The sequence below is a fragment of the Drosophila santomea genome, unplaced genomic scaffold (assembly GCF_016746245.2).
Source record: "Drosophila santomea strain STO CAGO 1482 unplaced genomic scaffold, Prin_Dsan_1.1 Segkk79_quiver_pilon_misjoin1_scaf, whole genome shotgun sequence".
Taxonomy (NCBI): Eukaryota; Metazoa; Arthropoda; class Insecta; order Diptera; family Drosophilidae; genus Drosophila; species Drosophila santomea.
Window position 1 is genome coordinate 583,012 of NW_025319012.1, and position 25,778 is coordinate 608,789.

The 25,778-nt window shown below is 43.8% G+C and overlaps 4 protein-coding genes and 1 non-coding gene across 7 annotated transcripts; 1 reads left to right on the forward strand and 4 right to left on the reverse strand.

The window, feature by feature from the left end:
- Positions 1-324: 324 nt before the first annotated feature.
- On the reverse strand, positions 325-8,662 carry LOC120457696 (WD repeat domain phosphoinositide-interacting protein 2). The gene is made up of 4 exons (XM_039645191.2): positions 8,364-8,662; positions 1,495-2,225; positions 666-1,211; positions 325-607 (listed from the first exon to the last, which is right to left on the reverse strand). The coding sequence occupies exons 1-4, from the start codon at positions 8,399-8,401 to the stop codon at positions 507-509; spliced, it is 1,416 nt and encodes a 471-aa protein (XP_039501125.2). The 5' UTR covers positions 8,402-8,662; the 3' UTR covers positions 325-506.
- On the reverse strand, positions 2,547-2,686 carry LOC120457824. The gene has a single exon (XR_005617086.1). It is a non-coding gene; the product is annotated as a U4 spliceosomal RNA (small nuclear RNA).
- On the reverse strand, positions 3,916-6,950 carry LOC120457695. The gene has a single exon (XM_039645190.2). The coding sequence runs from the start codon at positions 6,375-6,377 to the stop codon at positions 4,260-4,262; it is 2,118 nt and encodes a 705-aa protein (XP_039501124.2). The 5' UTR covers positions 6,378-6,950; the 3' UTR covers positions 3,916-4,259.
- A 1,036-nt stretch (positions 8,663-9,698) lies between the features above and the next one.
- On the forward strand, positions 9,699-20,146 carry LOC120457790. Its single transcript, XM_039645284.2, has 8 exons — positions 9,699-10,192; positions 10,780-10,961; positions 11,022-11,471; positions 11,532-14,669; positions 15,130-16,837; positions 16,960-18,538; positions 18,599-18,702; positions 19,217-20,146. Exons 1-8 carry the CDS (start codon positions 9,958-9,960, stop codon positions 19,714-19,716), a joined length of 7,896 nt encoding a protein of 2,631 aa, XP_039501218.2. The 5' UTR covers positions 9,699-9,957; the 3' UTR covers positions 19,717-20,146.
- Positions 20,147-21,254: 1,108 nt separating this feature from the next.
- On the reverse strand, positions 21,255-24,516 carry LOC120457791 (skin secretory protein xP2). 3 transcript variants are annotated; one of them, XM_039645288.1, is made up of 3 exons: positions 24,354-24,516; positions 22,445-22,645; positions 21,255-22,309 (listed from the first exon to the last, which is right to left on the reverse strand). In XM_039645288.1, exons 2-3 carry the CDS (start codon positions 22,445-22,447, stop codon positions 21,407-21,409), a joined length of 906 nt encoding a protein of 301 aa, XP_039501222.1. In that variant the 5' UTR covers positions 22,448-22,645; positions 24,354-24,516; the 3' UTR covers positions 21,255-21,406. The 3 variants fall into 3 exon arrangements, with proteins under 3 accessions (XP_039501222.1, XP_039501219.1, XP_039501220.1); XM_039645285.1 differs by having other exon boundaries at positions 22,445-22,648; XM_039645286.2 differs by lacking the exon at positions 24,354-24,516 and having other exon boundaries at positions 22,445-22,868.
- Positions 24,517-25,778: the final 1,262 nt, after the last annotated feature.

Sequence of the window (25,778 nt, forward strand, 5' to 3'; positions counted from 1 at the left end):
TTTGCTTATTGACAATATAATATTTTTGCACACTTCTGTTAATTTATTGCAAAGCTAGTTGAATATGTTTTTATAAGGTACATCATTTGTTTCCTTTTTTTTGTCCTTTTTTGAGCTTCTACCGCACAATTCTAGTTTTAATTCTATACAGTTATACCTACATTTATATAATACAAAGATACAGAGTTTGAATTAGTGCCTAAGGCTTAATAATCTTGAACATTAGGGCAAAAATAAATTAACACAATAAGAAAAGATATTTTACTTGTTATTCTTTTAGTTAATTTTATATATACATAATTATATCATGAGATGTACATTTTAAGGGTTCATATAAAATAAAATACTTTTCAAACGAGTATTTTCATTTCATAAAGGAAGTTTCGGTAGATATAGATGTCAACACGAGTTTTTGGGTCGACTTGTCGTAAGGGAATAATATAATGTTGCTAATTAATCTGTTGTCTATCAACTATGACCATATCCTTGATGCTACGGCGACGTGGTCAGTCCTTAGCGGTAATTGCCACTGGCGGAAATTGTCGCTCATCGTAAAGCTTTGTTGGGGTGTCGATGGCATCGCAAAGCTTGCGAAACTTGGCAGAATCTACGGATGAGGCATCGTTAGAAAAGCTGTTCGAAAATAACTACTAATATTTACTTACCAGACATCGAATCTGTCTGGTCCCCTTTCAGGATGCCAGCGTAGCTGTTGTCTTGCATCGGATCCGGATTCTCGATGAGCACACTGGCCGCACAGCTCTTTAGCATCGTAAGCGAAGGCTGCGTCAGAGTTGACGGATTCGAAGGCTTGGTCTGCGACCTCTGCACGCTTTCGCTCAGCTCAAGCTCTATAACATCCTCCAGGGCTCCGCGCAAGTCATGGACGGACAGCAGTTTGCACAAACCACCCCGATCCGCAGGAAACTCGTGCACGTACAGGAATCCATCCTCACACGCAATCAGCAATCGTGGTTCCTTTTGAACACGGGTCAACGCACAGATGTGCTTTAGGCCGCCCTGAGCCAGCTGCACAGTGGCGAAGGATCGGTCCTGAGCCAGTACTTCGCTGACTTGCGTGGGCAACAGCAACGATGACACAGCCTTGGAAAACATTCCGCCCCACGTAGCGACAGGTCTACTGCTCTCCTCAGCTGCTGCAGATGCTACTGATTCCTTGGCAGAATTTTCAGACTTGGCAGCCACATCGGCTAAAAAATAAAAAAAAAAACTTATAATTTATAAAAGTAATATTAATAATAAACAAATTAATAATTCTCTACACTGTACTAGACGTACATTTTGAAGTACATATATGTATGTATACTTATATATTTGTATAAGGAAAAAACATAACTTATTTCGCATTTTGAAGAACTTATTGCGAACAACTATCAATTACATTTTTGTTGAAAAATAGTGTTGAAATGAATAGTGTTTTCATTATGTTAGGGCATCAAGACAAGGAAGCTCATTCTTGGTCAACATACTCACCTATCGCTTTCAGCTCAACCGTCTCCACTGCCCGCGCATCTATCTTGAAAACGTGGACGGTCTCCGTGTTAGAGGAGGCGCAGAGAAAGTCCCCACTGCCCGAGAAGACCAGTGAGGCTATGCGGACGCAGCTGACGCCTCTCCGGAATTCCTGCACCCGTTGTCCGTTCTTCACACAAAAGACCCGGATGACGGTCCCGCGCTCGGAGGCGGTGGCCAGCAGGGCACCGCTGGGCGAGAAAGCCAGAGCTGAGAGGGACGTGTCGTGGGCCCTGATAGTCATGCCCGTGCGCAGCTTGCTGGCGTTGAAGATGCGCAGCTCGCCGCTCGTTTGGCAGACCGGGAAGGCCAGGTGCGAGTTGAGAGAGAGGGCGCACAGACCCTGCTCGTTGGGCGCGATGTTTTCAATGGAGTGTAGGATCTTCATGTCGCGGATGTCGTGGATGTGTATGCTCTCCGCCAGGCAGACGATCAGGCGTTGCCGGTTCATGCGGACGCACAGGATCTCAGACGGGTAGAAGCAGTTGCAGATGTCCTGCTTCTTCTTAAAATGAAGCATCTTGAGGCAGTTGGGCTTCTGGGCGGTGACCAGCACTACCAGCGAGCTGTTGAACAAGCGCTCTACGATTCGGATTTGCTCCGTGTTGTCCTTGGCGAATATCTCCTCCACCTTGTCCTGGCTAGTAATTGAGAACAGGCGTAGACCCGTGGGACTCAGCACAGACAGGGAACTGTTGGAATACACAGAACGTCAATAAGTGTTAATAACGCGGCAAATCAATTATGGCTATTGTTTGTATACTTAGGCACTTAGGATGAAAACTCTTGACCAGGGCCAGGTTTTTATGATTTTAGGTTTATGATTTTTGTCTTTCTAAGGGAAAGGTTCTTAGCACAAGATTTTTTGCATCTGAATGAACACTTTCCAGACAAAACCAAGGGAAATGTAAATTCCCACAACATTTACTGTCCAGATTCGACTAAAAGACTGTTGAAAATAAATCTAATCTGAGACCTATGTGTAAATATCTTTCAAATAAATTGTCTAATTAGCCCTCTCGGGCTTCCAAAAATTGCCGTAGTGGACGGTATTTCACGTCCCCATGGCGGGGTATTGGTTAAAGTTTTCAACTAGCAATAACCGCACCTCAGGAGGACTTCATTGGTTACGGTATTGCCACTGCGCAAAGATAAGCAAGCACCCGCATTCGACTCTACTCCATGCCGATGCTGCCAGAAGCAATTGAGAATTATATGCGCACACGCACGCGAAAACGTCCCAAGCAACGAACTTGCAGCCGGTCAAAAGGTGCAGCATGCTTTTGGGCTCGCTTGCTCTGTTAATTTTGATACCGATGCAGACACCTTTGGGGAGGCTCTTCAAGGGTGAGTTTCCCACAGTAGCCGTAGCAAAAACTGATTAAGTTTATTTCGTCGTAGATAATGTAATGTATTCTTCAAATGACCAACCACTTGTTGAATCAGCAGCACTCCGAAAATATTCTAATTTGATGAGCCAAATCCCAAGATATGTGGGTGCAAGAAAAGGAGACCAGACGACCAACAATATTAATGGAAAATAAATTTTAATTTGTACTTATTTGTAATTTCATTTTTGCTTGTACCAATTGTATTATTTAAAATACTTCAAAGATACATATATACATTGTAATTCGTGATGAAAATAAAAAAGTTACAATAATTGGTGATTTTTAATTAGGTACCTTCACTATTAAACTTAAAAAAAAGTATCATGAAATATAATGTAAAAAAAAAAACATTTTAAATATCTTGTAATTTCCACGAATATTTCATTTTACACCAATTAAAATAATAAAAAGGACTTGAATCTAGTTTAAATTCCTCGCTTATTGGATTGGCACTAGAAACATAGGATTCGAATTCAAACGTTCAGCATATGCTTAAGATGTTACCCCTATTCGGTTAGGTCAAAATTTCGGTCAACATACGTATTGCTCCTTACGGAGAGGGTAGTGCTTTATATAGCAATAACATATAATTCCGTTACTCCCGTTACTCGTAAAGTAAAAGCGTTAACTATATCCGTCGAAGAATATGTAACAGGTAGAAGGAAGCGTTTTCAACCCTATAAAGTGTATATTGATGCTTTAATTGATTGGCCCTGAAATGTACGAGAAAAGATCTTGATTACTTATTTCCTCGGTTTAGTAGTTTTGAATGAAGAATGTTCACCGACATTTAAATACGTAAGAATTATGAGCTTATTCCAGGGCCAATATTTAAACTCCAAGTATTAGTACATATTACATTTTTTCGATCAAAGAGATAGTACTAGATTAGTTGTTCATTGTTGCTGTGGCAACTAATGAATAATTTTGTAAAATGAAATAAACAATAATGTTTCTGCATTTCTTAAGTAAAGAAAAAATAGGTAATAAGTATCCTTGGGTGATGTATTTTTATTATTTGGAAGTAATCTGTGTACATATATAAGACTACCCTTCTAAATTGTAATACTTTTTGACAAAAAATAAATGATATAATATTTTGCAAATCAACAGCCATTTAAAAATGTTACCGCTAATGGTCCAAGCTGGAATTGAAATTTGTAGACTACTGCATTAAGTTCAAACTTAGCTCTTCTAACACCCCAAGTATATGCCTATTTTCTAAATATAATTAATCTTGAGATCCATTTATGAACATTTTCTAGATGCGCCGCTCCACTTTGTACTTGGTGCTAATTGTCAATATTTTTTCGGAACCACATTTAATTCCCGTTCTCAGAGAAGGTCGCTTGGCGACAACTGAGATTCTCCCTCCGCCAGATAGATGTGCATGGCCTTAAGAAGCAGACAGATTCCCAGCTGCTTCTTCTGTTTCATAGTCCATGACTGAGCCGGTCCGTAGTAGTCGCCGCGCTTCATATTGGTAAGATGATTCAAGCCCATGGCGTCTATTATAGACGCTTCGCGTGTGTATGCATCAATTGGCAAGATGTTGTGAAAGACATGCAGACATACGACTCCACTCCCATGTTGCCAAATATCCAAGATGCGCTCCAGCTTACGGCTTCCCATCTTGCCATCTCCCGGTGGCGGGGAGCGGAAGACATCTGGCTGCATGGTGCGGAATCCGCCAACGCGTTCCCTATTCGTTTTATCCTTTTCGCGCTTTTGGTGAAGGCGTGTATGCTGCCGCATAGCGTCGTAAAGGTGAGCATACGGTCGCGAAGATTTGCCCTTGCCTACGTAAAAAATGGAGTCTAGGAAACGCTGCCAAGCCTCGAACTTTTCGAGAAAAGCGCTCTCCCCAGGCAGATTCCGCGAAATACGTGGATCGATTAACATGTAGATAAAGCTCTGTTTGAGGTGTCCCTCTCGCATGTTTTTTTTTGTCACCCCACACTTTGCGAAATGCGCTGCAGAGGCTGCTTCATGGAGCAAGTAATCACTTATCCTCTCAAAGTCCTCTGGCGACCGCAGTGTACGATGAAGTTCCACCGAGTAGCGGATCTGCGCCTCCTGGGCGTGCTTTTGGGCTGCCTGCAAAGCCTCTGTATTGCGCTTGTATTTGATTAGCTGCTTAATGTACAACCGCTTAGTTGTTTTAGTAATGGGACCCACCGAAGCACCCAGTTGTGTCAACTCCCGGCGCAAAGCGTCCGTTTCGTAGTCTAGCGGCAGGGTATAATTGGTGCTCACAGAGCTTTCCAAATCCTGCCTCCTCTCTTTAGGAGTTTGCTCGACTGGCTCCCGCTTTTCCCTATTCTGTAGGTATCTCGCTTCGTAAAAAACTAATCCATTCTCGTCGTCAGTGTGAACGTAGGCCTCCTTGATTTGCAGAAAGTACTCATTCTGGCTTGGTGAGTTCTCTTCCACGTCCTCCTCGTCGCCCTGGGCAGTGTAGAAGCTGTGCTCCGGGAGTGGCTTCGGCTCCTCGACGACCGCCTGAGATACCTGCTCCACTAGCATCTCGAACACCTGCCGACCCGAGATGGCAGCATCCTCTGTCAGATTTCTCGGATTGTCCTCATCCCTGAGCTTCTTCTGCAAGTGCTCCTTATAGCTGAAGTCCTCCTGACTAATGGCATCATCCACCAGCGCTTCCACATGCTCGTCGTACTGATGAAGCAGGAACTGGCGGGCGCGGGAGCGTTCCACCTTCTCGCGCCAGCTTTCAATAAGAGTTCGCCTCTTTGGCTGAAAAGGATCCTCCGGCTGGTTCTCCCGTTGGCTCTGTATGAGTTGGGTAAGATGAGCTTCAGTAAGAGCAAATAGGTTCACAGACTCCTCATCCGGCAGTGACGGAATATCGGTGCATTCCTCCTCCGTCGGCTCCGGAAACTTCGGCTGCGGTCGATGCCGCCTGTGAGTGATGTTAATGTAGTACGGGGAAGTTACATCGTGATTGTACCTCGGCTGATTTGGCGTTAGAGCGTCGACCGGCTGAACTTGCTGCTGCTTCTTCTGGCTCTGTCTCTCACGAAAGATGTGATCCCTGAGCAGCTGCAGCACCTCGAAGTGGCACTCCTCAATGGCGTAGTGAACAGGCAGCTTGTTCTCCTCGTCAGCCAGGTCCGCGCGAGCTCCGCGCCTCAGCAGCATCCTCACCAGTTCCGTCCGCCCGTAAATGCTGGCGATGTGCAGCGCCGTAGTCTGGCCGTCGCACAGGGCATTTACGTCAAGGTCGGGACACTTAAGAAACCGTTCCAGGATCCGCTGGGCCAATCCCCCGTTTCGCATGCCGCACACGTAGTGCAAGGGAGCCAGTCCGCGCTCGCAGGGCACGATGCCAGCGTTTATGCAGTTTCTCTCCAGCATCGACATTATATCCGCCTCGTTCTCGTCCTCCAGGGCGTCCAGGAGGGTCAGAGCCAGGAAGTTGGCGCGCTGCTCCATTGGTGCTGCTCCCTGTATTGATTTTTACCCATGCACTCTCTCGCTTGTATTTCAAACTGCAATCAATTATCGCTTAATTCTCGCCTTTTCAATGTCAGCGGTGCCGCATTTTTCAGTGTGGCCATACCCGCAAACCTGGCGAGGCTGCCAGATGTTTGAAGTCCCAGTTGGAGATTGGTGGCGGCCCGTATTTTCAAGTGCCACATTTAAAACCAGTTTGTGTCTTCACAAGGTGAGCTCTGCCAATTATTACGATTTTACGATTTTGGCACACATGTAGTTGGGTTGAGCGCTCGCTCCCTGCGATAAGCCTGTTAAAGTGATCAGTGAGCGCAACACGTGTTGTTGTTATTTCTGACTATTTGTTCTCTTAAAACCGAAACTTGTTCCCGCCAAAGGCGTAACGACGCTAAAATGGGGCCCAAGGTTACTAGGCCCCTTGTTATGCGATAGCGCATTGAGGTCTCTTGTTTGTTGTTGCTCTCTAAGATCTTTTTGTTTTCGCGTTGTTAGTAAACAAATGCAGTGTTGAAAAATAAACGCACACGCTTGCCATTTTTTTACAAGGGACATCGAAAATAAATTTACTCATCAGGCAAAAGTGCACTTACGGTCGTTTGCATTAAAATTTAAGCTGATGAACAATTGCGCAGGCTATCAAATAAATAACAACAAACTCAAGAAACTCGATGACGCACACAAAAACAAGACTTATTCGACCACCTAGGAAAAATAAATAAAGAAAATAATACTTTTCACCAAAGACCCAGTGTGAAACAATATCAATATCTATGCATAATATGTACATATAACCGTCATTTAAAATTTTTTAGTTTATGTTTATTTTATTTAATGCGATGATAAAGAAGTCCTTATAATTTACTTTAAACACAATCCGCAAATACCCAAAATATTATTACGTACCACTTAGTCCATCTAAATTTCTAACTATTTTCGTTACATTTATCATAAAGTACCTCTTGAAGTTAATAGTAGTTTAATGGAAAATTAAAAACAATTTAATTTCAAATTTTTTTTATGCTTCATTTCGTATAGAACTAATTTTAAATTTTTACATTAATTTATACTTATTTTTCTTTTATTAAAAACACTTTATGAAAAATCAAAGTAAAAGCCCCAAAAGATAATAGAAAAATTGCTTGATTTTCGTTTTCGCGTCCATTCACCCGAACGGGCTAATTGATTTGTTTCTGATTAGAAATCTCCCTTCACCATTTCGTTTTTCTTTGTCTCGTTCTCTCTTTCTTAGGCTCGCATGCACTTTTTCCCTCACCTTGTTTTTTAATGACATCAGCTGAGCGAAAATAAACATACCGTGCAAAAGAGAAACTGGTTAATTAAGCTCTAGAGTAGAAGCTGCGTCACAGTGCGCTCCCGCAAGAGTGACTCCACTTTGTTCCTTGTCATTTTTAAAAGCTATCGACCTTATCGCTCTGCACTTTCATTTGTTCTACAGTTCGTGCTGTCTTAGCACAGTTAGTGCTGCGACATCAGCTGTTGCGCATAAACACGCAATTGTGCGCCAATCGTGCGAGTGTTGGTGTCCCGCACAGTGGTCATCGCAATGGAAATACTGCTTACTAAGCCCCTTGCTGGCCCCTGTTGACCAGTGTTGGCTAGCGGGGTTGGACCGCGTACCTAGGACAGTGTACCTAGTTTGGTTACCAGACCTCCCGTAACGGGAAAAGCATTCCAAAATAGATGCATGTCATTGTAATTGGAACTGCTTGTTTGCATGTTCTAATAAACTACACACACACGAGTAATGACGCCAATTCACGCTCACCCACAGACACACTAAAGATCCCCGCCCACCTCCCCCACAGCAGCTGTTTTCGCCTTGTTTACCCTTCTCATTTGTCGATTTTTGTGTCTCAATTGCTTGCCCGTGGTTTTGCCACTTTTTCGCTGTGGTGACCTTCCTGGTTTGGAACTAAAAAATTACGCACAGATGTCTCTACTTACGTAAAGTCCTGGTTGAAGTTCATTTGATATGTGGTCATTGCTACTGAAGTTTTCCTGATTGTATCTTTTTATCTCGTTATACTTTCACTGGCCTTTAGATGATTTTTATTTCTGCTGTATACAGGTGCAGTGTTTCGCTGTTTGTACACAAGATCTTGATCGACGATGGCAGATAAGTAACGCGAATTGATTTGACTTGATTACTTAAATTTAAATTCGCTTGGTTTGCGTCGTTCTTTGTTGTTTTGCAGCGACTGTTTTTCTCGTTCTATCTATCAACAAATTCCCCCTACAAACACACACTAATGTAGTGCTCATTGGAACTGGTTTCGGGACTCGAACCAGTCGTGTTCTTCAAATACCAAAAATACCGTTAACACATTTGCGTAACGGAAAATTTATGTTTTTTTTTTTTAATTAATTGGCAATCTTCACTGAAGAACAAAAAAAAATCATCTGCATTTACAACGATTACAATATAATTGCATTTAGTTTGTATAAGAGTACAATTTGATTCCGATTAATCAAAACGTTAAATGTAAATTTTTTCTATTAGTTTTTCCAATTGTTTTTGTATCTAATTAAAATTTTTAGCAAATCTTACTAAACTGACGAGATTCAGCTTTAAACGACTGTGTGGAATGGCTATTACTATATATGTAATGATAATTGTGCCCGTTTTACAAATCGAAAAATTCTTACGATTTCGAAAACCGGAGCACCAATTTTACGATTTCAAATCGAAATCGTAAAAATCTTACGAATTCGATTACCGGAGCATGCCTTAATATGCGTTTAATTTATTTGTCTGTCTGCCACTAATGTAGATAAAGCAACGAATTTAATATGAATTATTTGGTTTTGAAAATCATGAAAATGATCATTAAAAAAAATCGAAGGTAATGGGTTGCATAAAATTAATGAAGGTGGGCCTGTATATTCAATAAGTGAAATACATAACCATTTTTTATCGCTGGCTCTTTTATTTTACCAATGGATAACAAAGAGAAATATGATATACAAAGTTTTAAAAATTAAAAATGTTTAAATCTGATGACTTTTAAATATAGTTTTGCGTTATTTAATCTTTGTTACTTATGTTTCATCATTCAGCTGTTTCATTACGAATCTCTGTAAAATGACTATCTTAAAAATGAAAATGTGTTCTTGAATCGTAAAAAATCAATATCCTTTGGTTCTGTAAAATAGGATCATTTAGTAAAAAAGCGGAATGCCGACAACTAGTTTGCACATACCAAAAGAATATTAGAAACTAGTTCCCCACTGCATCGGCTGCCAACTCGCTCTAAATACATGGGTGCAATCTGCGGTATTGTCGAAAAGTAAATGCGCGGCCACACTGAAACACACAACAGAAAATAAAGCCTTTTCGCTTGTTTAAAATAGAATTTTTGCCCGTACAAGAGCTGTCTCGCGGCAAGAACTATGCACTCTCGTAGCCTTGCAGTGCCGCGGGTCCAGAGAGCTTGAGCCTTGGACAAATGACTCGTTTTTGCAGTGCCCATTGCGCGGTTTTGCCAGAGTAGTATACAACATCCGAAAATTTTCACCCGTTCTCGGGGACGCATGAAAAATGGCGGCGTCCTCAGCTGCGGCTGCGGCGCCCACCAATCCGATCCCGCTTCCGACGGATTCGATATCGGAGGAGTGCAAGGACGACGACGCCCTCACCTCCACGCTGCACACATGCGCCAACGATCCGGACTTTGCAGTGATTTGCGCCTTCCTGCAGAAATTTGCCAAGGACCTGGGTCTCAGCCTGCCCAACTTCAGGCATCTGCAGGAGTGGTTGACAAACAACAACGAAGGTGAGTGGGCAAGGGAGTGGTGTGATAAATGTGGGGGCTGCTCTTCGCTAAATGAAGTTAAGCCAGGTTTAAGCCAGGTATGGAAACCAAAGATGCAGGGTTTTCGAATAGGTCTGCTTCAGAGGTTTACCAATGCTTCGCTCCGGAGAGCGTGCTTGGCTGGTGAGAGAGAAAGGGATTACTCAATGGTAGAGAGAGCACTGCGATTTGTTTTCTTCTCAACACAAGCGCAATATACAAAACAAATCTTGAAGGCCTACTTTTACTTGTATTGCCTTTTTCAGAGATGGTAAGTTAATTTGGTTTTGGCACTACTATTAAACAATAAGAGTTATAATTTTTTCATGGTACATCTGCATTTGAAAAAATTTAAGGTTCCGAATGGGAGGGTTGCTGAATATATATTTGTAAAAAAAGTAATATAAATGTTTCGACATTTTGTATTTTTCCTCGTAAGCAACATCAGATACAAAAAGCCTACACTTGCAGAAAATGCCCTGATAATCGAAAGGGATTTCTAGTCCGTTATTACTTAGTGCATTTTCGTAGTACATTTCCTAACAAATAATTATAACTCCTCTTTGCAGTTCCTGAGCTAAAGGACTTGCACATAAAGCTGCTCCGTAAGACCCGTAAGACGGTTCATGAGAAAAGTTGGGAGTCAGCCCTCAGCAAATTCTGCTTCGGTTATTCGGTACAAGATGCCTGGGAAATCGAACGTTTCGGTTACAAGAACTCCAGCTTGAAGGTCAAGCTGAGAATATTTCGGGTGAGTGGCCAATTTCGTACCATCTGGTATATATTGCTGAAGGGCTATTTTCCCGTACAGGAACTTCTCGAAAGTCAGTTCGAGCGCAACGCCAAGTTTCGGGCCCACATCCTCACCTTGAATGCAGATACCTTGCGCTCGGAGCCAATTGGAAGGGACCGGTTGGGACACGCATACTGGCTGACCCAGGATTCCGACTGTAACCTGCGAATCTACCAGGAGCATCTAGACGAGGAAATCTGGCAGGTGGTTGCCACAAACCGGGACGAGTTTGTAAATCTTATTGCAAGGTTGCGCGGAAATGAGGTGGTACTTCCTTCGAAGGACATTGGTGAGGCCGATGAGGACACCAGTAGCAGCAACAGTTGTCCTCCAAAACAACCGCCCCCCGAAGAGAAAGAGGAAGAGGATGAAGAAGAAATAGGAGATGGGACCGTAAAAACTGTGCCCAATCTAAAGATTAAACTGCGCTCTCCCGAGCAAGAGGATCAAAAGTCCAAAAGGGTTAAGGTGTGTATGGATGAAGCCAAGGAGTTAAGCATCTTTAGATAAGAATTCTTGGTCTTTTAGCCACTGCTTATTAACCAGGCCAAGCTTTTAAGAAGCGCTTCCCCGGCCCCAACAAAAAAACGTTCCCTCGAGGACGTAGACAGCAGCCCCACAGCCGCCCAGGAGGAACAGCAAAAGAAGCACCGTCCCACACTGCTGGATACCAAGCGAATCAAAAAGCCAAGTCGCTACGAAAGCACTAAGGATGAAATCGAAGGAGAGTCCGGAGAAGAGGACGGGGAAGAAGAGGACGAGGAGGATTCTGAATTGGATGAGGGTGAGGAAGAGGAAGATATCGATAGCGCGGCGGCGGATATCGAGGAAGATGACGATGAGGAAGATACTGGCGAGACTATAGAGGATCCAACGATCGTGGTGGAGGGCCAAGGATCAGGACGAGACTGTGAGGCCATTCCTTATAATTTAATGGACGATAATTTGTGCAATTTCGCTTACGAGGATGACTTAGAGGTCGGTGAAGCCATCACGGATCCAATGGTCCATGTCATTGGTCAAGGGTTGGGGACCGACTGTCTCGTGGGAAATGGTAAAAACGAAGCTTCCGAGAAAGAAACGACAACGCACACGTCGGAACCAAAGGCCACGTTTTTTTTTGGCGAGCCAGGATGTCTCAAGCTGAGTCCCATGAAGCAAACATCGAAGTCGGAGGCAAAACGCAGCATTTTCGACAGCTTGAGCGAGGAGAAAGCAAATGGTGAAAGTCAAAAGTGCATGGAGAACATACTGCCGCGAAATGGCAGCGAACTCATTAAAACTGTGGGAGATATTGAGGACCATTCAGCTGCAGCTGCAGAAGAGGCTAACATATGCCAAGAAGCTAAAGTAAATAAAATCTCAGATGATCAAATGAAAGGAAAGGAACTCAAACCGGTGGCTACAAGGAATATTCAGGAAAGTACAGTAAGCGTGATTGAAAAGAATGAGGAAATCTCTGAAGGTCATACAGAAAGTGAGCCAATAGAAGAAGTGAAGCATACGATAAATGAAGTTTCAGTCAACAATGCAAATGAAAGTGACCAATCATCCTTTCAGAATAAGGAAATGTGCCAAGTTCCAGATGAACTAGGAAATACAAAGGAACGCGTAACAGAAGAATGCGTCCAAGAAAACGGTCCAGTTGAGAAGGATAAGCTTTTAATAAATCATCAGCAAATTTCGAAAAAAGACTTGGACCCTGAATCTAATGAGACAGATTCGCGTGAAGCAATAAGCCATGTATCTAACCAAAATGATTACAAAATAAAATCAGAACAGGGAACGGTAATGGGCGCTAAAGAATCTTTAAAGCAAGTGAAAGATGAAACAGTTAAATCGAAATGTTTAATTGAATCTTTTGCAGAAAAAGCCAACGAAAAAAATAACAAGTCAGAACAAGTTAAAACCTTGCTTCAAGATGATCCACCTAAAAATAAATCAAATAGCGAAACGAATACAGTCTGTCTTGAAATTAATAGTGTGCAATCCAAAGGTCCAAGTACATCCGAAATCTTACTTTTCGCAGACAATAAAAAATCCAGAGAGATTGATGTTAAATCAAGAACAGGAGGTTCTGGTGAGGATGTTTCAGTACCTAAGCCGTCTACGTTATTAAATCGAAAGCGGCGTCTTAATGACTCTCAGTCCGCTCTGAGAAACTCCACCTCCGAAAGCGAAGTGCAGGAAGAGGAACCGCAAGATGACAATCCAATCCTGAATGATCTAGATGTGGGCGGCAAGCGCATTAAAATGAGACCAAAAACCACTAACGCGGAGGCCAGACGAAAGGTCGAGGTTCAAAAATCTCAGATAGAAGAAACTACTTCGTCCAGCGGAGAAGACGACGCGCGCATTCGGCGCAAGTGTATAGCTCCTCACACTAAACCGAAGCCGACTCTGGAGGAAATTATCGAAAAAAAGTTAAAGAAAACTACAGAGAAGGAAGAAATGGAGAAGTCAATGCATCGGCCCCAGGAAACAAGAGAAGCTACACCTCCCATCAGCTCCTTAAGTCTGCAAAGAAAAACACCGATAACCAAGCCCCTAAAGAAAAATCTCTTGACTCAACTGCAACAGGCGGAGAATGAAGAAGAGCCCATTCCAAGAAAACGAACAAACAGTGAGACCCTTGGGCCTGCAGTTCCAGCTCCTAGCTCAATTGGTCATCCGGACGATCGTCATCGGAAGCGTCGTAGCAGTGAGGATGCAAATGAGTCGTTTTCTAAGGAATCCTCCCCTACTGAAGTCAGCGAGAAGTTGAAGCGCAACAACGAGCAGGACATACAAGAGGAGGTCGAGGATCCTCTTGCACTGTCTGCAAAGGATGAATCACCTTTAGTTAAAGATCAATCGCCTGCACCGGAGGGATCTGCTCGTCGTTCTGGACGCAGAGGTGGAGCTGCTGTCACTCACTCCGAGCTTCCTCAGCCAAAAAGGACTCGAGGTGGGGCCAGGGATAAATTGCAGGCAGAGGTCAATGCTGAGCTGCAGCAGGAATCCGAAGATGATGAGAAAACTTTAAAAATTGGTGCGAAACTAAAATCTGAACCTAAAGACGATCCAGTCCCAGAAAATTCAGAAAATGGGAAGAAGATAGAGGAGAAAACCATCAAAGAAGAACCCATCGAGGAGCCAAAGCCAAAGGTGGGTCGTGGTCGAGGGCCGAGAAAAAAGCGAGATGTGGATACTACCAATATCATCGAGACCAACGACTCGGAGACACCTGTGCGCCAATCTAGGCGCATTGCCCAACAGAAGATCAAAGAGGAGGCTGAAAGGCGAAAGCAAGAGGAGGTTGCTCTTCGTACCATGAAACAAGAGCTTAAGAAAAAGAAGAAGGCCGAGAAGGAAGCAGATCCTACTGTACTAGAGCCCTCAGGAGAGGAATCAGAATCTGAGGCTAGCGAGGCGGAGGAGGAGGCCCGTAATAGGAAGAAAAAAAAGTTTCCTGGCAAGGATGGCTGGTCCTCCGATTCAGAGGAACAGCCAGAGAGCGAGGAGGAAGAGGAGGAGCCACCTCACTATGAAACGGATCCCGGTTCGCCACTCTTCCGTTCCGATCACGAATTTTCGCCAGAATCGGAGCTTGAAGACGAGTCTCAAGTGGTACCAATGAAAAGGGCGCGCACCGTACGGAAAGAGAACGCTGATGACCAAGAGGAGGTAAATATTGAAAATGTTAATGAGATTTCATTGTCCCTATAGCCGTTATGCATATATAATATATAATTTCGAGGAAGGACGCGTTTCCGACTCTATAAGTAGATATATATAATTAGAATCACTAGCCAAGTTGATCCAGCAGAGACCGTCTTTCGGGAACTGTAATTGTAATTTTAAGAACGAAGATTGCAGTACGAGAGTTCATATTTTCTATTTACCTATTTGAGTAATGGTTATCTGATAGTAGAGGAGGCCGACTACATCGTTTCTTATTTTTTTTTATGAGTCTAATGCATTAATAATTCCATCCATACATAGCCGTACATATTATATCTGTTTGCTAGATAGTCTGAAATGGCTCTGCCGACTAGCATTGTTATGCTGATCCAGAATCTATGCTCTACCTTCAATGGTCCCTAAAATCGCAAGGCCGTAACATTCTTGCTTTTTTCGTTAACAGGAGGATGCGGAGGAAGCGTGTCAGAAGTGCGGCAAGTCTGACCATCCCGAGTGGATTTTACTCTGCGACACTCTCGCCTGTAACAAAGGGTACCACTGCTCCTGCCTCTCACCAGTGCTCTTCTACATTCCTGAGGGCGATTGGCACTGTCCTCCTTGTCAGCAGGAGCAGCTCATAACTGCCCTGGAGAGACAGCTGCAGCAGTACGACACATTGGTAGCTCAAAAGCAACAGGAGCGCATCTTGGCCGAAGAGCAAGCCGAGCGAGAGCGAGAGCGGCAGGAACTAGAAGCTGCCACGATGGCGGCGAAAGACGAAAACTTTAAGACAGAAAATGAAGAGGACGATGACGATAGGGATGATAAGGTGGTCAAGGCTGAAAAGGTAAAGAGGCGTCGCGGAGATGGACGCAGTAATAGGCGAGCTGCCAAGCGAGGCACCAGGCGCCGTCGTGGAAACGAATCCGACTCCAGTCCCGGCAAATCATTAGGCAGTGGCTCTAGATCCGGGTCTGGATCTGACTCAAGTAGCGACAATAGCACTAGCTTTTCTGACTCGGACGATGAACCCATATACAAGTTGCGCAAGCGGCGGCAGATCAATGTGAGCTATCGGCTTAACGAGTATGACGACCTTATAAATTCGGCCTTAAAAAAGGAGATGGATGAGGTTGCCGGAGCAGGTAATCTGGGCCGCGGCAAGGACATATCCACCATTATTGAGGCGGATAAGGAAAAGGCCCGACGCGATGATCTTCCTACGGAGAACGATGTGAAGGAAAAGGAAGACGGTGAGAAGGAGAAACGAAAAGCAAAATCAAGTGGAACCAGTCCGTCGTCGTCAGAAGACGAAGTTCCCCTCAAACGTAGCAACAAGTTTAAGCAACCGCCTGCCAAAAAGAAGGCTCGAAAACTCACCACCCTGGACGTTAGTAGCGAGGAAGATCATGGCAGCGATGAAGATTTTAAAACATCTAGTTACTCGGATGAAGATACCTCACAGTCCGGATCTGGAGACTCAGACTCAAGCTTGGAGGTATACAGGCGTCCCGGTCGAGGAAAAAAACAGAGAAAGGCTGCCAGGAGAGCGGCACGTGAAAGGCGCAAGGATAGAAAGTTTGTTGTTGAAGAGAGCGACGAAAGCGAAGACGAAGATCAGAAGCGACGGGCTACAAAGTCAAAAAAAAAAAAGGACGATTCTGAATATACAGAAACGGAAACGGAAGATGACGACGATAATGAGTTGTCCGATAACGTAGACAGCGCCGATTTGTGTGACGACACCACTTCTGAGAGCGAAGATGGTGCCTGGAATCCTTCCTCAAAAAAGAAGAAGACGGTGGCTGCTAAGAAGACGAATTCGTCGGATGGCATCGCCAGAAAGTCACCCAAACTAAAGAAGCTAGCCACCCAGGCTGGAAAAAATGCCAAGCGCTTGGAGTACTCTGACGACGACATCAGTGAGAGCGATTTGGAAGAGGATGATGACGAGGAAGATGAAGAGGGTGCACCATTGTCGGGAAAAGGCTCCGGCAAACAGCCTCGCTCCCAGCCTCTTAAACCAACGGGATCGACAAGCCTACCAGGCAAGGGGAAGGGAAAAGGCAAGGCCAAAAAGAAAAAACCGTTGTCCTCTGATGAAGAGGACGGAGCCGCTTCCGACGATCGCACTCGCACCCGTGGGCGCCGATACGCCTATATTGAGGACGGTAAGCAATAAATCAAATACTTTCCAGCTATCATAATGATAATCATTTTTAAATGATTGAAGAAATTATAAAAAAATACGCAATTTTTCCAATATTAAATGGATTTTCATCTCTTAATGTAGACGATGACAGCTCTGACGGCGGCATTAAACCAGGTGTTCATCGGCCGGATACGCCACCTGAGGAGCGTCAAAAATTCATCCAGCGGCAGGAGGAGATAAAGCGTATGCTCGCAGAGAAAAATGCAGAGGGTGCAAAGCTTGTCGCTACCCCACGTCTCACGCCCCTTAAACCTGGAGTCACTGCACCGGAAAAGCGCACACCTGGCAAGGCAGCAGGCGGTGATTCGCTTTCCACGGTTCCGCTCTCAGTGATTCGGCAGGCCAAGGTGCTGGACATCGACTACCTGCAACGCAAAGGAGAGACCATCGGAGATCTAGATGATGTGGACGAGTCGGAGCTAGACGACGCTGAGCTGCCCGACGACTTGCCCGAGGACATGGAGGACGCGATTGCACGAATGGTAGAGGAGGAAGAACAGTTCAGCGCGGCAGTGGCAGCTCGGGAGTTACCTGGAGCAGAGGATGTCCTGCGCACTACGCCTTCCAAGTCCAAGCAAACTAGTAGGGTGTTGCCTGAGAGTCTAGCTCAAAACTCCGCGCCTGGTACTTCTGGCTTGCAGGAACCACACCGAAAGCGCCTTCCCATGCCCACCATGCATCCGCCGCTTCTGCGCCATCAGTTTCCAATCTCCGCAGGCCCGTCGCATTCTCCCGCATCTTTGGTTCGCCCTCACGCACCTCTCGGTATGCATCCTATGCTGCAAAGACACCTTTCGCAGACTGTTCACCCACCACAGGCCATGCATCTCCTGCAAAATGCCCTATCCGCTCCTCTTGGTCAGCCGCTCGGATGTGGTAATTATGGTACCGGCCCCCATTCCGCCCAACACCTGCCTCTGGTTATGTCTATGCCTTCAGCTGCGGCAGCAGCTGCCCATCTTTTGCAATCGCCGGTCGCCTCTGCTACAGCGCGTCCAGCCGATACAGTCTCGGGAAGCCCAGCGCCTGATCCGAAACCGAGGGGTAGACGGAAAAAGGTTACACCTCTCAGGGATCAGTTGCAGAAGCAACAAACGGCGGCCGCTGTTACGGCGGCTACTTCCTCAACTACACCGGGATCAGCCCCCTCGGATAAGGCGAAGGGTCAGCCGCTCTTCAAGCCGCACGAGGATGCTGCACCTAACGCTCCTGCTTCCCAAGCCTCTGTGATTACCCGGATGCCGCCGCACCTTCCTTCGGCTCATGGACGAATTCATGGACCTCCCGGTGGAATATATCCAAGCAGTGCGGAACTGGCCCGATTCTATGGCCAAGTGGCTAGCCAGCAGCCCAACCCCGCTGTCACTGGGCCCCGTTCCCCTTCTTCGTCTTCAGGAACTCCTAGACACCTTTTGCGACCGCAATTGCCACCTGGCTTGCATCCGCCGCACGCATCCCTGCGACCCACATTCGGACCACCGCCACCACTTCGAGGATCTGGGTCACCAACTTCCCCTCCAAGTACTACGACCAACTCAAGGCCGGCTTACCTTCACGGAGCCGAACATCACGGTGGACCCTCTGGGCCCCCAATGGGAGGAGTCTTTAGTTCAGGGCCGCCACCAGCGAGACATTCGTCGCCCCTCTTGAACCCCTACAGGTAAGCAAATTATATTCCTAACAGTTCCCATTAAAACCTTTTTTAAAAAAAATTGTATAGAGCGCCGGCCATTTACGGCAATCCAAGCTACTCGCCTCGTATCGGTGGAGCTCCAGGAACTGGAGGTATGCGCCCTGGATCTGTGGATTATGTTGCTGGACCACGTAAGCATCTAAGTAAAATAACACAAAAAAATATCGCCCTCGAATATCAATCCAATTTTACTTTTTTCCTTTCGAGAATTCATGTTAGAGCAGCGTAAAATAGCAGTATCTCGTTAAAAACCTTTGGCCCTTGGTTGCAGCCTATAAAGCTTAAATTTATTTGTAATATACATATTTCAAGAGCCCAGCACCATGTGCTTCATAATTAAAAAATCGATCTTCCGAATGCCAATTGTTTATAGACCACTGAACATTGAAGTAGAAAAAAGTAATTAAATAACCAAAATAACCCAATCCAAATGTATTCAATACGTAGTAATTTATTTGAAAATCAAATTAAATATGATTTTACCAGGAATATATTTTAAAATGATTTTATGTAAATTCTTTTTTGTTTAATGATCTAATCAGCATATGTTTTATGAGTATGAGTATACATAAAATTATACTTTCAACGCAAAATAATTCACAAGTGTCGAGTAAAGGAATGGTTTTTCAACTTACAATGTTACAGGTGGATATTCCCCATATGGCTATTATCCCCCGCCTCCACCGCTATCCACAGCACCTGCCCACGCAGCGACACATTCTGTAATTGTAAGTGCTCCGCCCACACTGACGCCAACGAATCACTCGGTTTCCACTCTGACGCATGGAAAGACTCTTCCTCAATCATCCCCAACACAGTCTTCAGGCCCACCACCCGCTGCAGCGCCGCCACCCACAATAACCAGCGAAAGCAGCAGCCACAAGCCACCAATGGCTTCTGTGATAACCAGCAAAAAGCTAACCACTCTGGAGGCGTATCCCATCAGGAAGTCTCCGATTGCCGTTGTGGCCGAGGTAACGGGTCCGTCAGAACCTACCAGATCACCGACACCCATAGCCGAGGAAGACTCGGGATCAGCCCATGACACGAGAGCTCCACCATCCGCAACAGGAGCAGCAGTCGTGGGAGAGTTCAGTGGGCTGGTAAGCTACTTTAGCTCGCAACAGGATGATTATGACACATAACAAACGCCGGCGGGCGAATTCTTGAAATATGTATATATCGATCGGCTTGTAAAGTTAAAAATCTATTTTATATTAGAGGTAGAAATCAATTTTGGCAAAACTTTACCAATATAATCTTTGTGTTTAAACTATTATAAAACACACACACAACAACCAGATCAGAATTCTTTTAAAAGATTTCCAAAGATTCTATTAAATCCGCTTTTGACGATCAGCTAATGTTTTATAGAAGTTGATTAAAACATTTTGATGTTCGTTTGCTTTGTAACGTGACTCCCAACGGATTTCTTTGTTAAATTTAACTTAGTTCCGTTTATGTGCTGTTAAAGCAAGCATCAACTACTTGTAGTATTTTAATTTAGCTGTATATGATTTGAGCCCTAACAAAATAAACGTAAGTTTAAATGATACATACTATTAATATTATAAGAATATAAGATAAATATATGATCATAAATATATATAGTCAATAAATCTATAGTTTGAGTTAATTACCAAATTATGTGAGTAAACCAGTTATGCAGTGCATACTTAAAAAGATTAAATTGCGTATCCATTATAACGTTAAGAAAATGGTACTAAAGTCAAAAATGGACGAAAACATAATGTCCACAATAAAACTATTTATTATTAGTGGAATATATTTAAAATTCTATGTTTTCCTATTGTCTTATTAAATCAATTAAAAGAAGAATCTAGCCAATGTTAGAAATAGTTACAATGGCGCTTTCCATTACAAAAGGCCACAAAGAAACCAATACGGTATACACTTTTATATAAATTGTATATATAGCTTCGGGTATACTTGGTCAACATATGCGACAAATAACACCTTGTTTGTGACAATACTGTGTTTTTTACGGCTTATTTCGTTATTTTCAAAAACGGTAATTTAAAGTCTTTAAGGATCGTTATCTGGCTTAAAAAGCTCAAAAAGTAACAGTAGCCTTACGTGTTTCGGAAAACCCCCGCCAGCTTATGGGAAAAGCAGCTGTTGAAAGTTACATTTTCTGTGTTCAAAAAGAGTTTTTTAAACTTTACGCAAATACCAAAAACAGCCACTTTCACCACTTCGCAGCCATGAGTGTTGTATAGACGCATACAAATTTTAATTAGGGGAATCATTTGAATTTTGCATAGGAGAACAAGCGAAAATTTGAATTTCCAAATAATACCATGCTATTTAAGTCTTCATAATCCGGATTTAATTCAAAGATGTTCATTTTTTATCGTAAGTTAGCTATTTCACATGTTGAATCTTTCTAATATCTTTCTTAAACGATTAAAAAATATCGTTCACTTCTAAGAACTGAAATTGGGCTACTTTTTGCTGATTTCTCTCATAAAACCTGCGTTGAATGGCATTTACGAAAGCTTTTAGCGAAAATATGCCAACGCAGTTATGGCCAACACCTTAGGTCATCTTTGTATAACTTGCCCTGTTGTTGGAATGACTTCGCCAACGCTACACGAATTTGCTGATCACTGCACCCTCGTCTAACCAAACCGTTTCAATTTGCAGCGGCTGTTCTTACATATTGTTTTATAATTTTTTTTATTAGCTAAAATCTCAACGGGAACTTTGCGTAACAACAAATTTTCAACAACAATGGGCGGCGCACTTGTTAATTTAACAAGCTGTCACCATGCAAGTGGCTCTGGTGCTCTTTTGGATACACCTGATGTCCATTTAGAAGCGGAAGCGCTTGGCAGGCACGTTGTACTGGTAGCCCGACTCCACAGGAGCTGGAGCTGGGGCAGAGTAAACTGGAGCTGGTGCAGGAGCAGAGTAAACTGGAGCTGGTGCAGGAGCAGAGTAAACTGGAGCTGGAGCTGGGGCAGAGTAAACTGGAGCTGGTGCAGGAGCAGAGTAAACTGGAGCGGTTGCAGGAGCAGAGTAAACTGGAGCGGGCGCCGGAGCCGGAATGTCCTGGACTGGAGGCAAGTACTCAGGAGCTGGAGCAGGAGCAGAATAGACCGGAGCTGGAGCGGGAGCAGAATAAACAGGTACGGCAGCGGGGATGTCTTGAACAGGAGGCAGGTACTCTGAAACGGGTGCGGGTGCGGGAGCGGAGTACACCGGTGCTGGGGCTGGAGCCGAGTAAACAGGAGCAGGCGCAGGAGCGGAGTAAACAGGAGCCGGAGCCGGAATATCCTGGACTGGAGGCAAGTACTCAGAAGCTGGCGCAGGAGCAGAGTAGACCGGAGCTGGCGCAGGAGCAGAGAAGACCGGAGCTGGCGCAGGAGCAGAGAAGACCGGAGCTGGCGCAGGAGCAGAGTATACAGGGGCGGAAGCTGGTATGTCCTGAACAGGAGGCAGGTACTCCGAAACAGGCGCGGGTGCCGGAGCGGAGTAGACTGGTGCTGGGGCTGGTGCGGAGTAGACTGGTGCTGGGGCTGGTGCGGAGTACACTGGAGCTGGAGCAGGCGCGGATATCACCTCCTGGGCGGGTGGCAGATAAGCCGGGGCTGGGGCTGAGGGGATGTTGAAGATCGGCGTGGGCTTGTTGTAGCTGTAACCACTGCCCAGGTTAAGGTGGGAAACGTCGGCGGAGGCCAAGGCAATGGCGCACACAGCAAAGACGAAGAGTTTCTAAAATAAGCGGAAATTTGGGGGTCATGTTAGCGATCGGGATCTGCGGCATCTTGACGGCTGGCCAAGGTGAGCGGTTAAGCAAGGCCAGCGGCTTTCTTGACCGGAGTTGGGACCAGTGGACAGTTAACTCACCATTGTTGTTGATTTGTTGGTTGGGCTTTAAAAGTTCGTTGGATTTGCTTTGGCAAGCTCTTGTCGCAAGACGCTCAAGCTGAATGATGTCCAACTGCAGATGGGCCCGCACTTTTATACCAAAAGCCAGGCTTAACTTGGTCTCGGCCAGAAATATTGCTGGATACCTGTCTTCGTGTCTTTGTTGAGGGCATGGCGCTTCTTCTAGCCAAAGAAAGGTAGCCAGTTATGAAGAGAGCAAAGCAGTTATCATTAACCCAGAGGCAGGTGTTGGGGGATCAATATGGAAAGAAAATACATTATTTTTTAAATTTTGTTTTTATTTTCTTCCCGAAAATACAGTCGTTAATTTTAAAGTTTCGAATATTGTTGAGTAAGAATCTCGGAGATAAATCCTCATTAAATTACTATAAATAAGAGTATAGGGATATTTCCACCTAATGTGTAACTAAACCAGTGTCGCCTTGCTTAATACGACATTTGGACGTTAATAATCGAATTTAGTTATGCATGTTTGTAGTTTAAACAATAAACTTCAATTAGGTCGGATTTCGGCAGTGATTTTTCTTAGGGCGAGGAATTTCGCAGATATCCATCAAAAATCAAGGGGAGTTTTCGATAAATTGGAAAACCTATGCTTATGCTAGCTACTAAGGCTAAGATATGAAATACTACTAAAAATACAACCCAATCGCCTAATTCGAGCATAAATAAGCCAATAAGAGACTGGCCGGTCCGACTTCGATGCAATTTTTGAGTGCCCAGCGCGGGGTTAAGACGAGTTCGAGTCTGTTCGCCGGCAGCCGCTCGTTGATGTCGTGAGATTTGGACGGGTTTGGCAATGTCAATAGGGCAGCGTGGCCGCGAGACTCCGCCGATGAGCGGCCACGGGACACGCCAACACTCATTTGCATGCGAGGCAGCTGGCCACGCAGCGATTTAAGGGCCTCCGCCGGCTAATGTCAGAGGTCAAGTGATATGCGTTCGCTGCTGCAGTTAGCGGAAATCGGTTTGTTTGGCTATTAGTCGGTGCTAAATACCAAACTACATGCTCGACCAAGCGCTCAAGGATTACCAGCTCGGCTTTTGTAAATACGGACATAAATACACAGGCCTGCATATGTATGTGAGCTTATTATTTGGAATATGGAATGGGGCTTACCACACTTATGGGTCGATTTCCAATTTTTGCTCAATCGTGAGACAACAATTTTCGACCCTGCGACATCTCACTTTAATCGGCCTTCCTGAATACCCTGCTACATTTTGTTTGATAACTATGCTCAGAAAAAAATGTTTTAAAAAGGCATACAAATGGTTGAACAATGTTTTAATGATTTCGTTAAGACCTACTTCGTTTGCGTAAAACCCTGCTTATTGATATTGTAAATTAACTAATCGAAGACCCTGCATATGGTTTAATTTCCAATGCAAAAAAGCTGCATCTGTCACTTAAAGCGAAACCTATTCATGAGACATCGCGAATTTGCTTAGCCTACTTTAAACCACCAGTGTCATATATTTTGTAACAAAACAGGCGTTATCCGTTTTAATAATTCCAATTTAAAACGAGAGAGAATGCTATAGTCGAGTTACTCGACTATTTGTTACCCGTTACTCAGCTAGTGGAAGTGCGAAGGAGAGACTTCAACACTGACAGTTGTTGAAAAAATATCAAGCCCCTTTTTCAAAAGTGTGGGCGTGGCAGCTTTGGGCGATTTGTGGAAGTGGCAATATGGGTCAACAAACTTGCCCTGCGTCTATGTCTCTGGAGATTGCATGCTGAATCTCAACTTTCTAGCTTTTATACGTCGTTTTATGTAGTTCATGAGATATCGATCCTGTTACATACTATTCAAAAAATCTAGTATACTCTTTTACTCTACGAGTAACGGGTATAAAAACTCACACAGAAAGCAGCATCCAGCTTGGCTTGCACAAAAATATATTTCCGTCGATACTTTCTGCCCGCGGTCTTACTTAATTAACCAATTAGCTAACCACATCCATAGAAAAATAAATGGAAAATATTTATATTATGCATAGCAAACATATGCCAATTTGGATCGTTGTTGCCGAGAATGCTTTGTTCATCTGAAAATGCGTGAAAATATAAAATAACATATGGATTGCAGACTTTGCTTTAGCGTATGTACATATACATATGCGCAATTTATCAATTTAAATATTGCGCAATAAATAATGTAAATGCAGTGGACGACCAAAGCTCGATATCTTCGACTCTAAATAGTTGTGCCTACCGAAAACTAAAGCTAAGCGTAAATGAGAGCTTTTGGGCGAATGAAGCGGCCCCATCTATTAATGTCTTTATTTGCGGCGCTACACAGCTACGAAAACGACATGCTTAAACCCATTGTACATATGTACATACATATGTACGTCACTTGAATTTGCTTTGATATATGATTGCCCCTGATATTGACTTCGTAACCGTTTCGTATGTACGAGTATATAGAAAATAGTTATAAAGGATTGTTTCACAGTTTGCACTGGAGTCGTTTCAGTGCTGTTTGCATGAGCAAAACCTTTTAGATCAGAGCTTGTCTTTCAGATACCCATTACTCGTTGTCCATTCAGAACAGTGTCAGCTAGATGGACATGTTTCAACGAAATCTATACTGCAGTGGGACGATTCGCACATGACCAATCGTATGGAAAAATATAAGAAAAAAAATAAATATATACAATATTCGAATAGTTAGTAATCTCCCCAAAGATCATTGGCCTTTGATTACAACAAGCTAATGACTAAAAAAACAAACATTAAAAAATAATTTAAATAGTATCGAAATTTTCAATAAGAACGACGTTAAAAATCTAAATCTCGGGCTAGTCTAAGTTTCTAAGAAGTTTAGATACTTAGGAAAAAGGTCATTATATCGTAGATTAAAAAAGGTATACTAGATTCGTTGAAAAGTATTAATCAGGTATATATATTTTTGATCAGCCGAGTCGAATGGGATATGTCCGTCCGAATGAACGCCGAGAATTTATAAAATTTAGATTAGGTAAACCCATGGTTCTTGAGCTGTGTAAGTTTATTTCACAACATTGCCACGCCCAATCTAACGTACATATTTTATATACATATTTTGTCGGTCAACATTTGGCGGAACACGAAAAATGGTCCAGAATCACTCCATTACTCAGACTTCCGGTAGTTGAGGAATTCGGCTATAACATTCTTTTCTTCCTTTTTTTAATTATTATCAATAAATTTCTATGGCAAATATTCGCGTTCTAACCATAAAAAAGTGATCTTCGACGAAGTTCAAAAGCAACAGCAACAAACGATTATTTCGATGAGAGCTTT